Source organism: Nannospalax galili, unplaced genomic scaffold, assembly GCF_000622305.1.
Source record: "Nannospalax galili isolate Female #2095 unplaced genomic scaffold, S.galili_v1.0 scaffold14, whole genome shotgun sequence".
Lineage (NCBI taxonomy): Eukaryota > Metazoa > Chordata > Mammalia > Rodentia > Spalacidae > Nannospalax > Nannospalax galili.
Window position 1 is genome coordinate 5,977,442 of NW_008336953.1, and position 13,666 is coordinate 5,991,107.

General features: G+C 37.6%; 1 protein-coding gene across 3 annotated transcripts in view; it reads left to right on the top strand.

Annotated features, from left to right (window-relative positions):
• The window catches only part of Yme1l1 (YME1 like 1 ATPase), a 46,538-nt gene that overhangs the window by 3,359 nt on the left and 29,513 nt on the right, over window positions 1-13,666 (top strand). For 2 of the 3 annotated variants that reach the window (XM_029562930.1, XM_008831759.3), the window contains exons 2-5: window positions 1,785-1,916; window positions 4,564-4,726; window positions 6,743-6,841; window positions 13,132-13,241. In XM_029562930.1, coding sequence (XP_029418790.1) covers window positions 1,785-1,916; window positions 4,564-4,726; window positions 6,743-6,841; window positions 13,132-13,241 — 504 coding nt within the window. Of the gene's footprint in view, window positions 1-1,784; window positions 1,917-4,563; window positions 4,727-5,456; window positions 5,510-6,742; window positions 6,842-13,131; window positions 13,242-13,666 lie in introns of those variants that run through there. The other variant, XM_008831760.3, reaches the window with a different exon arrangement.

Below are 13,666 nucleotides of genomic sequence, written 5' to 3' on the forward strand. Positions count from 1 at the left end.
GCGTGTATTGCCTGCATGTAGGTAAGTGCACCCATGCCGTACAATGCCGGCGGAGGACAGAAGAGGCCGTCAGATCCTCTAGGACTGGAATTATGGACAGTTGTTAGCTGCCATGTTGGTGCTGGGATTTGAACCCGGGTCTTCTACAAGAACAACCGTGTTCTTAACTGCTGAGCCATCTCTCTAGCCCCTTCCTCTTCCCTTCCCTCCCCTCCCCTCCCCTCCCCTCTTCTCTTTTTTGGGGGGGCTTTTTGAGACAGTCTCCCTGTAGCCTCAGATGGCCTGGAACTCACTATGTAGACCAGACTGTCCTCAATTTCATAGAAGTATGCCTGCCTCTGGCTCTTGAATGTTGGGATTAAAGGTGTGTTTTCATCATAGAGTTATTTCACCTCCTTGGTTAGGTTTATTTTAGGTATTTTATTTTGTAAACCAGGCTGACCTCAGAGATGCCTGGCTCTGCTTCCCCAGTGTTGCCACCATACCCTGCTTTTCAAATTTGTTTCTTAGAGAGGTAGAGTAAGTCAGAAGAGTGATGTGAACAGACTTTGATTTTAATATCACACTGTCTAGTTATCATAGGAGTAGATAGTGGGATAGAAAACAAAGTGGTGACTGCTGGGAAATTGAAAACCATGAAGTTCTTGATATGTACTTTTCTGTTTGTTTGGAGAAAGGGTTTCACTATCTAACTGGCCTGGAACTCATTATGTAGACCATCCTAGGCTGGCCTGGATCTCCCAGATTGTTATTATATTGTGTGTGCCACCTCAAGCTTGATATGTTCTTACCGTTTATTTTTTGCCTGCATGTATGTAAGTGCACCAGTCTCATGACCACAGAGGCCAGAAGAGGCTGTCAGATCCCCTAAAAACTAGAACTACATACAGTTGAGAATCACCATGTGGGTGTTGGGAACAGAAACCAGGTCCCCTGCAAGACCTGCTCCTGTTCTTAATCACCTAGCCTTCTTTTCAGCCCCCTGCTTTCTGTTTTTAAAGGTGAAGCACTTTATTCTGTCGACATGCCTTTTAGTTTGCCACTCCCCAGTGATGTATTTCTCCAGGTTTCCTCTTACTTTAAAACTGTATTGATTTAAAAAAAAAGTCTTACTAGTGTGTAAGCATTTGTCAAGTTATTTCTTTAGAATGAATTCCTACAAAGTAGACTTTTACATGTATTTTTTTTTTGTTTTGTTTTTGCAACAAGGTCTTACTATGTTTCCCTGGCTCTACCTCTTGAGTGATGGGATTGCAGGTGTGTGCCACTGTTTCTGGCTTCTAATACTTTGGTTTCTCATATCCAGAACAGTATTATGAAAGAATAGACCGATTTTCTTCCACCAGCAGTAAATGAGTGTGGGCAATTTTTAAAGTAGAGTTTTACTGTTGATTTTGTTCCTCTGTGTGTTTTTGTCAATATCTGTCTCTGTGATCAAACCCAGGCCATCCTTTGGAATTTGCGCTGTGCAAGAATTCTATCACTGATCTATACCCCCAAGCTAATACATAGTTCTGAAATCAAGGGTATGTTTAACTTTAAGCACATCTTAAACCCCAGGGTCATTTCTGGTATTTAAAAAACGAGGGAAGGTCAGGCATGGTGGCATGCCTTTAATCCCAACACTTGGATGACAGAGGCCACAGGATCTCTGGCTTGCAGGCCAGCCAGCCTGATCTATATAGCAAGTTCCAGCACAGGCAGGGCTGTAAAGTGAGGCCTTCTCTCAAAATCAAGCCAACAAAAGACCTTGCAGCTTAATTTGAACTTATGTCTTTTTCTAGGTTACAGTTCCTCTCAGTCATCTCATCAATGCCTTCCACACACCAAAAAACCTATCTGTCTCTGTCAGTACGTCTGTTTCTCAGAACCACCATCGAGATACAGTTCCTGAGCATGAAGCCCCCAGCAACGAGGTAACAGCTATCTGAGCTATGTGAGAAAGCCTTTGATACAAGAAATTTTAACCATATTTATTGAAGCCTTTGATGCAGGAAATTTTAACCATATTTATCGAACTAATCAAGTAGGCACACCAATGTGCTTTTAACCTTCAGTTTAATCTTTGTAATTAATGATAACTAATTCTGGCTTTCATTGCACGTATTAAAAATTACACTTGTTTATTTGGTCATTGTTTTGGAATATTTATGATATATTTGCTACATACCTTCCACATTACTACTTGCTTATACTAATCAGATATTTTTTAAAATAAAATTTAAATTCTTTGATAGTCATGCATGTTTATTACGTATTTTGGTAATTTTCATCCCATTCCCTCTGAACAGCGTCTTCCCAGCAAGTCCTCCGTAATTTCATGTCTTTTTGTTTTTCTTTATTGTTGTTTGTTAGTGTCCTACTGAGTTTGATTAAGATTGCTTTCATGAACATGAGTAGTGGGTTATTTAGTGGGGCACTCGCAGTTTCCTAGTAGCTATGACACTGAGGGAAATGATTTCCCCTCTTCTACAGCAACCCATTAGCTGTCAATACTTCCTCATGGAGGAGTGGACTGAGTACTGACAGTAATTACCTCAAATCTCAGGGAAGATGGCAGCGTAGGAATACATTATCATCTGCCTTAGAGAAACCTTTACTGTAATTAAACAGTAGAGTGGGATTGGTGCCACACACCTGTAATCTCAGTACTCCAGAGTCTGTTATAGGAAGAGTGAGCATTGGAGGTTAGCCTGAGCTACACAGTGAAATCTAGTCTCAAAACAAACAAACAAAAAGCTCAAAACATTAATAATAACAATTTGAATATAGGTGCCTCAAAGTGAAAATTTTGAGTTAGGAAACTATACTTTCATTGTTGGTATAATTATAATATCAGTGGTGTGCAAGGATGCGGTTACTTGTGAGCCTAAAACCCTTTTGTATATACAAGATTATTAATAAAATAGTTACAGTCTTAAAATATATTTTTCATAGATGAAAAAAAAACATTTTACAGAAGTCTTTTTAAACTACAAATACTTTATATTTCTAGCCCTGATATCAGGAGCTATGGCAGTGGACAGTAGAAGTATAGAAGTTTTGTGTGAAGTGGTGATGGTCATCATAGGATCAGGCAGGCCTTGAACTTGACCTGCTGGGATTGCAGGTATGCCCCACCATACCTGGCATGATTTTTGTCTTTACATTTTCTTTTTACCATATTTTCCCAGTTACTACTATTTCTTTTTTAAAAAGTATTATTTTAAGTGTATGAGGGTATTGCCTGCAAATTCACCCTTGTACAATGCCTGCAGAGGTCAGAAGGGGGCATCAGATCCCCTAGAACTGGCGATATGGACTGTTAATTGTCATCGGAATCAGACCGGTGTCCTCTGCAAGAGCAGCCAGTGCTCTTAACTGCTGAACCATCTGTTGCCCTACTGATTCTTTGTAAAAAAAAAAAAAAAATACTTGTATTTTACGTGTATGAGTGTATTGCCTGCATGTGTGTCAGTACACTCATGTGCAGTGCTCATGAAAGTCAGAAGGTGTTAGATCCCTTGAAAATGGAGTTACAGACTGTTGTTAGCTGCCATATGGGTGCTAGAAATTGGACCTGGGTCCTCTGCAATAGCAGTCAGTACATCTCTCCAGTGGGGCCCCCCACCCCTTAAAATATATATTTTTTATTTATGTGGATGTTCTGGTGAGGGTTTTTTGTTTGTTTGTTTTTGTCTTTTTGAGACAGGGCCTCCCTATAGCCCAGCTGACCTGGAACTTACTATGTAGACCAGGCTGACACCTCCATCTGACTACAGCCTCTGCCTCTGCTGGGATTAAAGGCATGCACCACCATGCTTGGCCTAGTGTAATTTTTTTCTTTGAGACAGGGTTTCTGTTTAGCCCCATGTGGCCTGGAACTCAGTGTGTAGACCAGGCTGGCTGTGATCTCACAGAGATCACCTGCCTGTGCCTCTGGAGTGCTGGAGTTAAAGGCAAGCTTCCTGCCTGGCCATCACTGTTTCTTTTTATAGGCACTCCATTGCCTTTCTTCTGTTCTCATATCTTTTTCTCACATAACTGTTCAAGAGAACCTTAATAAAAACCCATAACGTTGAATTTTTAAGTTAGACATAGTAAGAGATTAATAACAGCAAAATAGAACATTTATACAATAATGGTTACATAAATATGACCTCTCTTTGAAAATAGCCTCTGTGCTATAGTACAACCACCAAATAGTTGCTCCCACGATTGACAGATGGTTATAGCTTGGCACTACATCCCATTGCTTGAGACATGAAGAGGGAAAAGATTACACTTGATTTTGGGAATCAGTGCTTAACTCACTGGTGATTTTGGTTTCAGTGAAAATTTTTTTCCCTCATAATGAAATGTCATCTGTTGAGGAATACCATTAGGTATATAATTTCTTAACTTTTGTCAAACTTCGTAAGACTGACCTCAGTAAAACTAGGAGTATAAGACCGTTTGCATTAACTTATTTTTAATATTAAAAATACATAGATGCATTTTTAGATTTTAAAATGCTTTTTTGATAATATTCCTTAAATGTTTCAATAATGTTAATATTAATTTGGCTGACTTAATCTTTTATAGCCTGCACTTAATTTAAGGGACCTTGGATTATCAGAATTAAAAATTGGACAGATTGATCAACTGGTAGAAAATTTACTTCCTGGATTTTATAAAGGCAGACGAGTGTCTTCCCATTGGCATACATCGCATGTCTCTGCACAGTCCTTCTTTGAAAACAAATATGGTATGTTAGTGATGAGTCCAACTAAAATAAGCCATTTGAGTACTTATAATGATTATAATAGATGGAATGCCTTAGCATTTACTGTGGGCCAGTTCTTGTTTTATTAATTTACAACTTTTCTTACTGGTATGCTGTTAGATTTTTACTGTTTCTCTGTACTCTTCGCCTTGCTTTCCATACGTTGACATCTTTGTATAACTATGCTACATTCATGAAAAAGAAGAAATTGACCTTGGTGTACAGTATTTTAAATTAAACATAGACAATTTGGGTTTCACTAAAATTTGGTATAACCAAATCACTAATTTTTCCATGTGTTCTTTTTCTACCAGGACTGAATGCAGTATATTACATTATATTTAGAAAAATATTTTGTTTAAAATTGTTTTAATTTTAAGTGATAGGTGTTTGATTTCAGGCAACAGTCTAATTTCAAAAAATATGCTGATGAAATAGGTTTTTTTTTTATGGAATGACTACATACTATTTGAAGCTTTTAACCATCTGGAGTTATAATTAATGGGCTTGTACTGTATAGTATGTTGAAGAATGTCAGCGTTATGGAGTCTTTTGTTAAAGTACCAGGGATCAGTTCAGGTCTTGCTTCATGCTAGGCAAACTTTCTACCACTGAGCTGTGTCTCCAGTCTGAATTTCTTTTCTATAGTACCTGGTAGGATTGAAATACTGGGAAGTTCTTATTTCTTTTATTGTTTTTTATTTTAATACAGGGTCTTGCCAGGTTATCCAGGATGGCAGTGAACTCATTCTCTAGCTCAGGCAGGTGTGTAATTTGTGATTTTTTTTTTTTTTTTTTTTGCCTCAGCCTCCTTGAATAGCTGCCAGTACAGGCCTTTGCCACCAGTGATTCTTTTTGACTGTCATTTAAATAAGGAATATTAGAGCCATAAAATATCAAAGTGCAGCTGGGCGTGGTGACGCACGCCTTTAATGCCAGCACTTGGGAGGCAGGCAGATCTCTGTGAGTTCAAGGCCAGCCTGGTCTACATAGTTCCAGGTCAGCTGGGGCTACAGGGAGAGACCCTGTCTCAAAAAGACCAAAAAAAATAAATAAATAAATAAATAAATCAAAATACTTGTTTCATACTAATGGAAGAACAGATTTTAAAAGTCAGTGTAAGTTATAAGAGTCCAAGAATAGATGTAAAGAATGCAAGGGTGAGAATGGTTTTGGTTTGTGGGTATAGACTACTTCTGTTATCTTTGTGCTTTATAAAGAGCTTGGCCCATAGTAAATCTTCAGTAGGATGCATTTTTACTCTTTTATTACTGTTCTTCTAATCTGCATTTCTATGTTTATTTTTAAGGTTCTTTATATTTTTAGGTACTTACTCCACTTCAGCCGACAGAGATAATAGGAATGTGTTCCTTAGTTTGGACTCTTTAAGAATTTTTTGAAAAAAAATTCCCTTAATTCTAATTGGGGCATACAAACATAATTACCACTATTTGTTTCTGTTGATCAAGAATAGGAGCTTGGGGGCTGGGACTATAGTTCAGTAATAGTGTGTGATGCCTGACACTGCAAAAAAAAAAAAATAAATACATAAACAAAAAGTAAGAATCAGTGAAATATTTACAGCTTATAGCTCTTGAAGAATTTTAGTCAGTATGGAAGCTTAAGTAATCAGGAGCTGTGTTTGTGACATTAAAGCTGTGAAAATGTCTACGTAGTAGCAGTTCTTTACCACTTTATCCTCTTAACCAAAGGAAGTTCTGTTAAAACCTCTGCTAATTTCAAATTAGTGTCATGGGCAACTACTTTCATATACCACAGAAAAATAGTAACCATAAGTGATAGTAAAATGAAATGTGAGGTATAATTAGATTAATAATGCAATTAATGTCTTTGTAAAAGTAAAGGTATACTATGGACAAATAAAAGGCAAAGTTCATAATATTGTGATTCCCCCCCCCCCAGTATTTATGAACTTATAATTTTTTTGTGTTTCTGGTTTGACAATTACGAAATACCCTTTTTGCAATGTCCTTCCAGGTTACTTAGATATGTTCAGTACTTTACGTTCTTCTAGCTTGTACAGACAACATCCAAGAACTCTTGAAAGCATTTGTTCAGATCTTCGGTATTGGCCAGGTATGAAACACCAACTGTATTTATTTTGAAAAATAATAGATTTTTAAAATAAGACTAGTTTTTCTTAGTGGTGTTAATAGTTATAAATACCTGTTTGTAGTGCACAGTGGGACTTAGAGCATTTGGAATTAATTAGTTTGGTTCTGCCTTTTTTTTTAGACGGGTTTTAGTGTGTTACTCAGACTGGTCTGAAGTTGTAATCTTCCTCCCTCCTCAGCCAACCTCTTGATTGTTGGAGGGTGTAGGTATGTGCTACCATACCTAACTTTCTGCATAAATTTTGGTCTACAAAATATATAATAGGAATTCCAGCACTTGGGAGGCAGAGGCAGGCAGATCTCTGAGATTGGGGACAACCTGGTCAGTAAACATAGTTGAGTTCTAAGCGGGCTGTGGCTATAGGGAGACCCTGTCTCAAAAAGACCAGTGTGTATGTGTATGAGCTAAAGTTTGTGTTTGCTAAGTACCAAGGTAAATCAGACTCGGGGAACTCATCTACATGTGTTTCAGAATAATTGCCTAAGCACATTCATTTACTTAACCTCAAATTCAGAAGTCCATTAAAATAATAGAAAAAATACTAAAGTGAGAAAAAATGGGAACATCAGAGTTTTAATTAATATCCTACAAATTTTAGGACTTATTTATTTATTTTTTAATTTACTTTTTTATTTATTATTTTTATTTATTTTATTTTATGTGTATGTATGTATTGCCTGCATATAGGTAAGTATACCTGTGTTGTGCAATGCCTGCGGAGGTCAGAGAGGCTGTCAGATCCCTGGGACTGGAGTTGCGGACAGTTATGTGGGTGCTGGGGTTCAAACCCGGGTCTTCTGTAAGAACAACCAGTGTTCTTAGCCACTGAGCCATCTCTCCAGCCCCAGGACTTTTTATTTTATTTACTTATTATTTACTTATTTTTGGTCTTTTTTTCAGACAGTGTCTCCCAGTAGCTCCAGCTGGCCTGGAACTCACTATGTAAACCAGGCTGGCCTTGAACTCACAGAGATCCACCTGGCTCCCCAGTGCTGGGATTAAAGATGTGCGCCACCACACAGGACTGTTTTTTTCCCCTTTTTGGCTCTTTTTGAGACAGGGTCTCGCTGTAGCCCCAGCTAGCTTGGAACTCACTATATAAACGAGGCTGGCCTTGAATTCACTGAGATCTGCCTGCCCGTGCTTCCTGAGTGCTGGGATTAAAGGTGTGCACCACCACAACCAGCAAATTTTAGAACTTTTAGTAAGCTATAAAGTAGGTGTTATCATGTTGATAGCATTGGAGTATCATAAAAGAGGTGAATGCTTCTATTTTAGTAGAACTTAGAAAAAAATGGCATACTCAGGCAGTAAGAACAGGCTTTGGGATTTTTGATACAATAAATAGTTGGAAGATTGCCAAAAATGGGCAATTACAGAACAGTGTAGCTGTTAACTATTAGGCTCTGGTTAGAAAAAATACCATTCTTATAGCTGGCCATGGTAGCGCTAATCCCAGCACTTCGGAGGCAGAGGCAGGTGAATCTCTTTGAATTCAAGGCCAGCCTGGTCTACATAGTAAGTTCCTCACCAGCTAGGGTTACAGGGAGATCCTGTCTCAAAAAAACCAAAAAAAAAAAAAAAAAAAAAGGAAAAATATACCATTCTTATAAGGAATATGTTTGTGTATATTTAGGGGAGTTTACTGCTGGAGACTGTTGACTTGAGCATTGATACCAGAGGTTAAAAACATGGTTGCTCTGGTTTTCAGTCATACATATACTTCTCATTTACACAGTTCATGATTTGTAGTCTCAGTACATTTAATGTTACGTTAGTATTGAGGAAATATATTTGCTGTTATTTACAAATAATTTACAAATAATACTGGGAACCTGCCAAGTATCTGTAATCTCAGTACTTGGAAGCAGGGCAGGACCATCCTGGGCTATAATAGTAAGACTGTGTCTTCAAAAGGAGGACCAGAAATGAAAAGAAATGGATTGTTGGGAATCTCTTCATCTGGGGAGAAAACATTTAGCATGTAAAAAAAGCAAGTGCCGGGCTCCCAGCACTTGGGAGGCAGAGCCAGGCAGATCTCTGTGAGTTCAAGGCCAGCCTACATAGTGAGTTCCAGGACAGCTGTGGCTACAGGGAGACCCTGTCTCAAAAAGACCAAAAAATAAGGTACCAAATTCAGCAGAGAGACCAAAATGGTTAGTAAAAGACAGAAGAGTAATATATTAAAATATTGTTAGTGTAAAAGACAGATAACATATTTTCAGAGTTTATGGAAAATAAAAAAAACCTGAGCCCAAGGAATAGAGAGATGGCTCAGCAGTTAAGAACACTGCTCTGCAAAAGACCTGGGTTCAAATCGCAGCACCCACATGGCAGTTAACAAGGAGATCTGACACCTTCTGTTCTCTGCAGGCAATTCAGAACATGGGTGTACTTACACACATGCATGTATAACACTAATACACATTATGAAATAATAAAAATTTTAAAACTGAACCTGTATTAGAATATGAAAGATACGTTAAGTTTTTGTAATGTCGTAATTCCTATGTCAGGTTGATTATCATACCATAAAATTAAAACATAGTTGGACAGCTAAATGGATATCCGAATACTGGGAATTAAAAAAATTGTTTTCTAAATACTGTATTGTATGACTAGAGTGCAATCAACACTGAAATTAGACATTCAGTAGAGCCATAGTGAAACAAATCTCCATCTGAACATCCTTTGAGTACACAGTGATGTTAAAAACAGTTCGTAATTTGCTAGTAAGTGAAAAAATAGAAAATAAATTGAATGTTTTTTTAAAAGGATACAAGAAATTAAAATTGCAAAATGACATACTAAAAAGTAACTGGGGCTAGAGAGATGGCTCAATGGTTAAGAGACTGGCTGCTCTTGCAGAGGACCCGGGTTTGGTTCTCAGCACCCAGTGGCAGCTAGCAACTGTCTGTAATTTCAAGTCCAGGGAATATAATGCCCTCTTCGATCTCTACGAGCACTGCATGACATGGGTGTACTTACATGCATTCTGGCAATATACTTAATATGCACATGAAATAATAAAAATCATAAAATATTTTAAAAGTAACAGCAAGAGTTAGCGGACCAGGGGCTGGAGAGATGGCTCAGCGGTTAGTAACACTTGCTGTTCTTCCAGAGGACCCAGGTTTGATTCTTAGCACTCACACGGTGGTTAACAACTATCTGTAACTCCAGTTCCAGGGATCTGGCATCCTTTTCCTGCTTCTGCAGGGCATTGCATACATATGGTGCATTAGCATACATGTAGGCAAAACACTCATACACATTAAATAAAAATAATAGATAAAATATTTTTAGAAGAAGAGTTAGGAGAGCCATGAGGGGTGCCAGCAAGAAGTAGCTTAATTTATTAGAAACAAATTTAACTTGGAAACAAAAATATAACAAAATATGGATCATATTAGAAAGGAAAGCGAGAACTAATCATACATATGGTGATTTTTTTTTTTTTTCCTTTTTTGAGACAGGGTCTCCCTGTAGCTCTAGCTGTCCTGGAACTCACTATGTAGACCAGGCTGGTCTCGAACTCACAGAGATCTGCCTGCCCTGCCGCCCAAGTGCTGGGATTAAAGGCCTGTGCTACCACGCCCGGCCCTGCAAGGTGAATTTTAAAGATCAAAAGATAGCATATATTGTTTTATTATAAGAAAGAATGTTAGACTGGGCATGGTGGCTCACGCCTTTAATCCCAGCACTCGGGAGGCAGAGGCAGGTGGATCTCTGAGTTCAAGGCCAGCCTGGTCTACATGGTGAGTTCCAGGACAGCTGGGGCTACAGGGAGACCCTGTCTCAAAAAGACCGGGGGAGAAAAAAAAAAGAAACAATGTTACAAAATTATTTTTGAAGCTGTATGTTTACAAAATTGACCCAAGGAAAAAAATAGGATAATAACCATAAATTTGAAGGACAGCATTTTAAAGATGTAATCAATACATGAGGCTCAGATAGATTTATTACTGTGTTCTTTTTGTTGGGGGAGGAGGTATGCTTAAGGATTAAATTCACATACTCATGAATGCTTGGTAGACATTCTGTCACTGAGTGTGCCATGGGTCCTATGGCTCTGTTTCTATTAGTTAAAAGTTGATTGAAAAGAACATGATGTTTAGTGTTTAGTGTCTTTTTTTTTTTTTTTTAAAGTAAAGGTTCCAAACAGTATAATTAAAAGAAAAGATGGGGCTGGAGAGAGGACTCGGGTATTAAGAGCCCTGGCTGCTCTTGGCAAAGGACCCTGATTCAGTACCCAGCACCCAAATGGCAGCTAACAACCATTTGTAATTCAAGTTCTAGGGGATGCTACTCCCTCTTCTGGCCTTCATGGGCAATGTACGTAATTGGTGCACTTAACATACAGGTAAAACACTCATACACAAAACATAAAAATAATTTAATAAAGAAAGAAATGAGGTATATCTGAAGGGCAAAGTTGTATTTTGGGGTGATAGGATTATTTACCAGGGAATTAACAAAAAGCCTGTTCAGATGTTGAATTCACTTTGGAACTTACTATGTAAGAGAAATGCATAAAACCAATACAATAGTTTTAGTTTTTTTTGTTGTTTTATTTTTGGTTTTTGGAGACAGGGTCTTCCTGTAGCCTCAAGCTGTCCTGGAACTCACTAGGTAGATTAGTCTGGTCTGGATCTCAGAGAGCCCACAGGCCTGGCTCAATAGTTTTATTAAAATATTTTAGTGCTAGATTCTATTTGTAGTTTCTTCAAAATCTGTTAGGTGTTTTGTACGAGAAATATATGACGTACACACATGTGCCATATGTATGAAGTTTAATGAAGGTCATGAAGAGAGAAAAATGAGAATATCATAATTCACTTTGGAAGGAGTTCATTATAACAGTATTCATTTATGCCCACATTTACAGATTCAGCATACACCTAATCAGAACTGTTAAAGACTGTAGAAATTGAGAGTTAGTTTTAATTTTGAGTAAGGACATGCTGGAAATAAATACTAATGATTTCACCTTGCCTATATGTATCCAAAATGTGTGTTTTCAAAATTGATTTATTATGTGTATGAGTGTTCTGCCTACATGTATGTAAATGTACCACTTGTGTTCAATGTCTGTGGAGGCCAGAAGAGGGTGTGGAATCCTCTGGAACTGGAGTTAGGGGTACTGGGAACTGAACCTGGTCCCTTGCAAGAGCAACTAGAGCTCTACCCCTGAGCCATCTCCAGCCCAAAATGTGTATTTTTGGTCAGTTGTGGAGCATCACAAAGAACTAAAAAATTTTAAATGTAAGTCCTTAGTTGTTTGTATTTGGGAAAATTAAACATATAAATGGCAGTTAAAGTGAATGTTCTGTTTTATTCTAAAATATATCCATGATACATAGTTATGTAACAGTGTAAAGTTGTGTATTAAAATTTACTGTTTGATGTAGTGTCTTACTTTATGTAGTCTGGGGTGGCCTTGAGCTCAGGGTCTTCCTCCCTCAGCTTCCTGAGTGCTGGGATTATATAGGTATGTGCCACCATACCTAACTTGGAATGCTTTTTATAGAAGGAGTATGTGTGTAGCCAGGTATCGTAGCACATACCTGTAGTTCTGGCAGGTGGAGGATTGTGAGTTCCAGGCCAGTTTGAGTGCATAGGATGTTCTTTTCAAAAAACTTCAAAAAATATGTAAAAGGAAAAAAAATGTGTATATATGCATGTAAGAGTAGTTAATGGAATTGTTAACAGTGATAACATTGGAAGAATTAGAAGGCACTGACTTGATAGTTTTTCTTACTTTAAACATTTTGTAATTATTAAGAAAATGAAGTTGGACCTGGTGGAGCACACCTTTAATCCCAGCAGTTGGGAGGCAGAGGCAGGTGGATCTCTGAGCCTAGTCTACATGAGTTTCAGGCCAGCTGGACCTACAGGGAGATTGTCTCATAAAACCAAAAAAAAAAAAAAAGGAATAGCTTGGTTTTTATTCAGTCCATTTCGGTAACTGAGCTTTTGTTTTTCAAGTGTCACAATTTATGATACTGTGTTATTTTCTGTATTATATTGTAAAATCCTGAGTTTTCACACTTCTTATTAACATAAAATATTCAATGTTCTTATACAAAGGATGATTGTAAAAAGGCAAAGCACATTGAAATGTCAGATAAAATAGCTTGTCTCTAAAACTTAGATCTAAGGAGGATTGCAGGTATACAGATAGGATGTCAGGCTTTATACTCATTTTTTCCTTGCCAAAACTGCCAAGTAAATGGTCCTGTTTTGTTCAGGTTTCATACAGACTCGAGGTTTTAAGACTTTGAAGTCAAGAGCACGACGCCTGCAGTCTACCTCAGAAAGATTAGCAGAAGCACAGAATATAGCACCATCATTTATGAAGGTAATCAGATTTCGTCTTGTAGTTCATATGCATTATACTATCCCTTCAATTAGGTTTTAAAGTTGGAGTGTGAAATATTAGACTTCCAAATTGCTTTTCATACACCCTTAGGGTTAGCCCTGTGCACATCTTGATTTCCCCTCATATTCCCCACCCCATCCAACTTAAAACTTCATACCCCCACTATTCCACCTGTTTTTGATTTATCCATTTTTTCTTTTTTTATTAGAAGAAGCATTTCATTACAACAGCGTTAACCTATTCAATAACAATTTTTCTGAGCTAGGGTACATCTCTTTCAAAATTGGCTGTACATTTTTAGGTTTACAGATGAATTATTACGCTTATATAATCCTTAACTCATTATAAACTCTATAAGACATAAAATTAAATGAGGTTCCAACGTTTAAAAAAGATCTCCACTT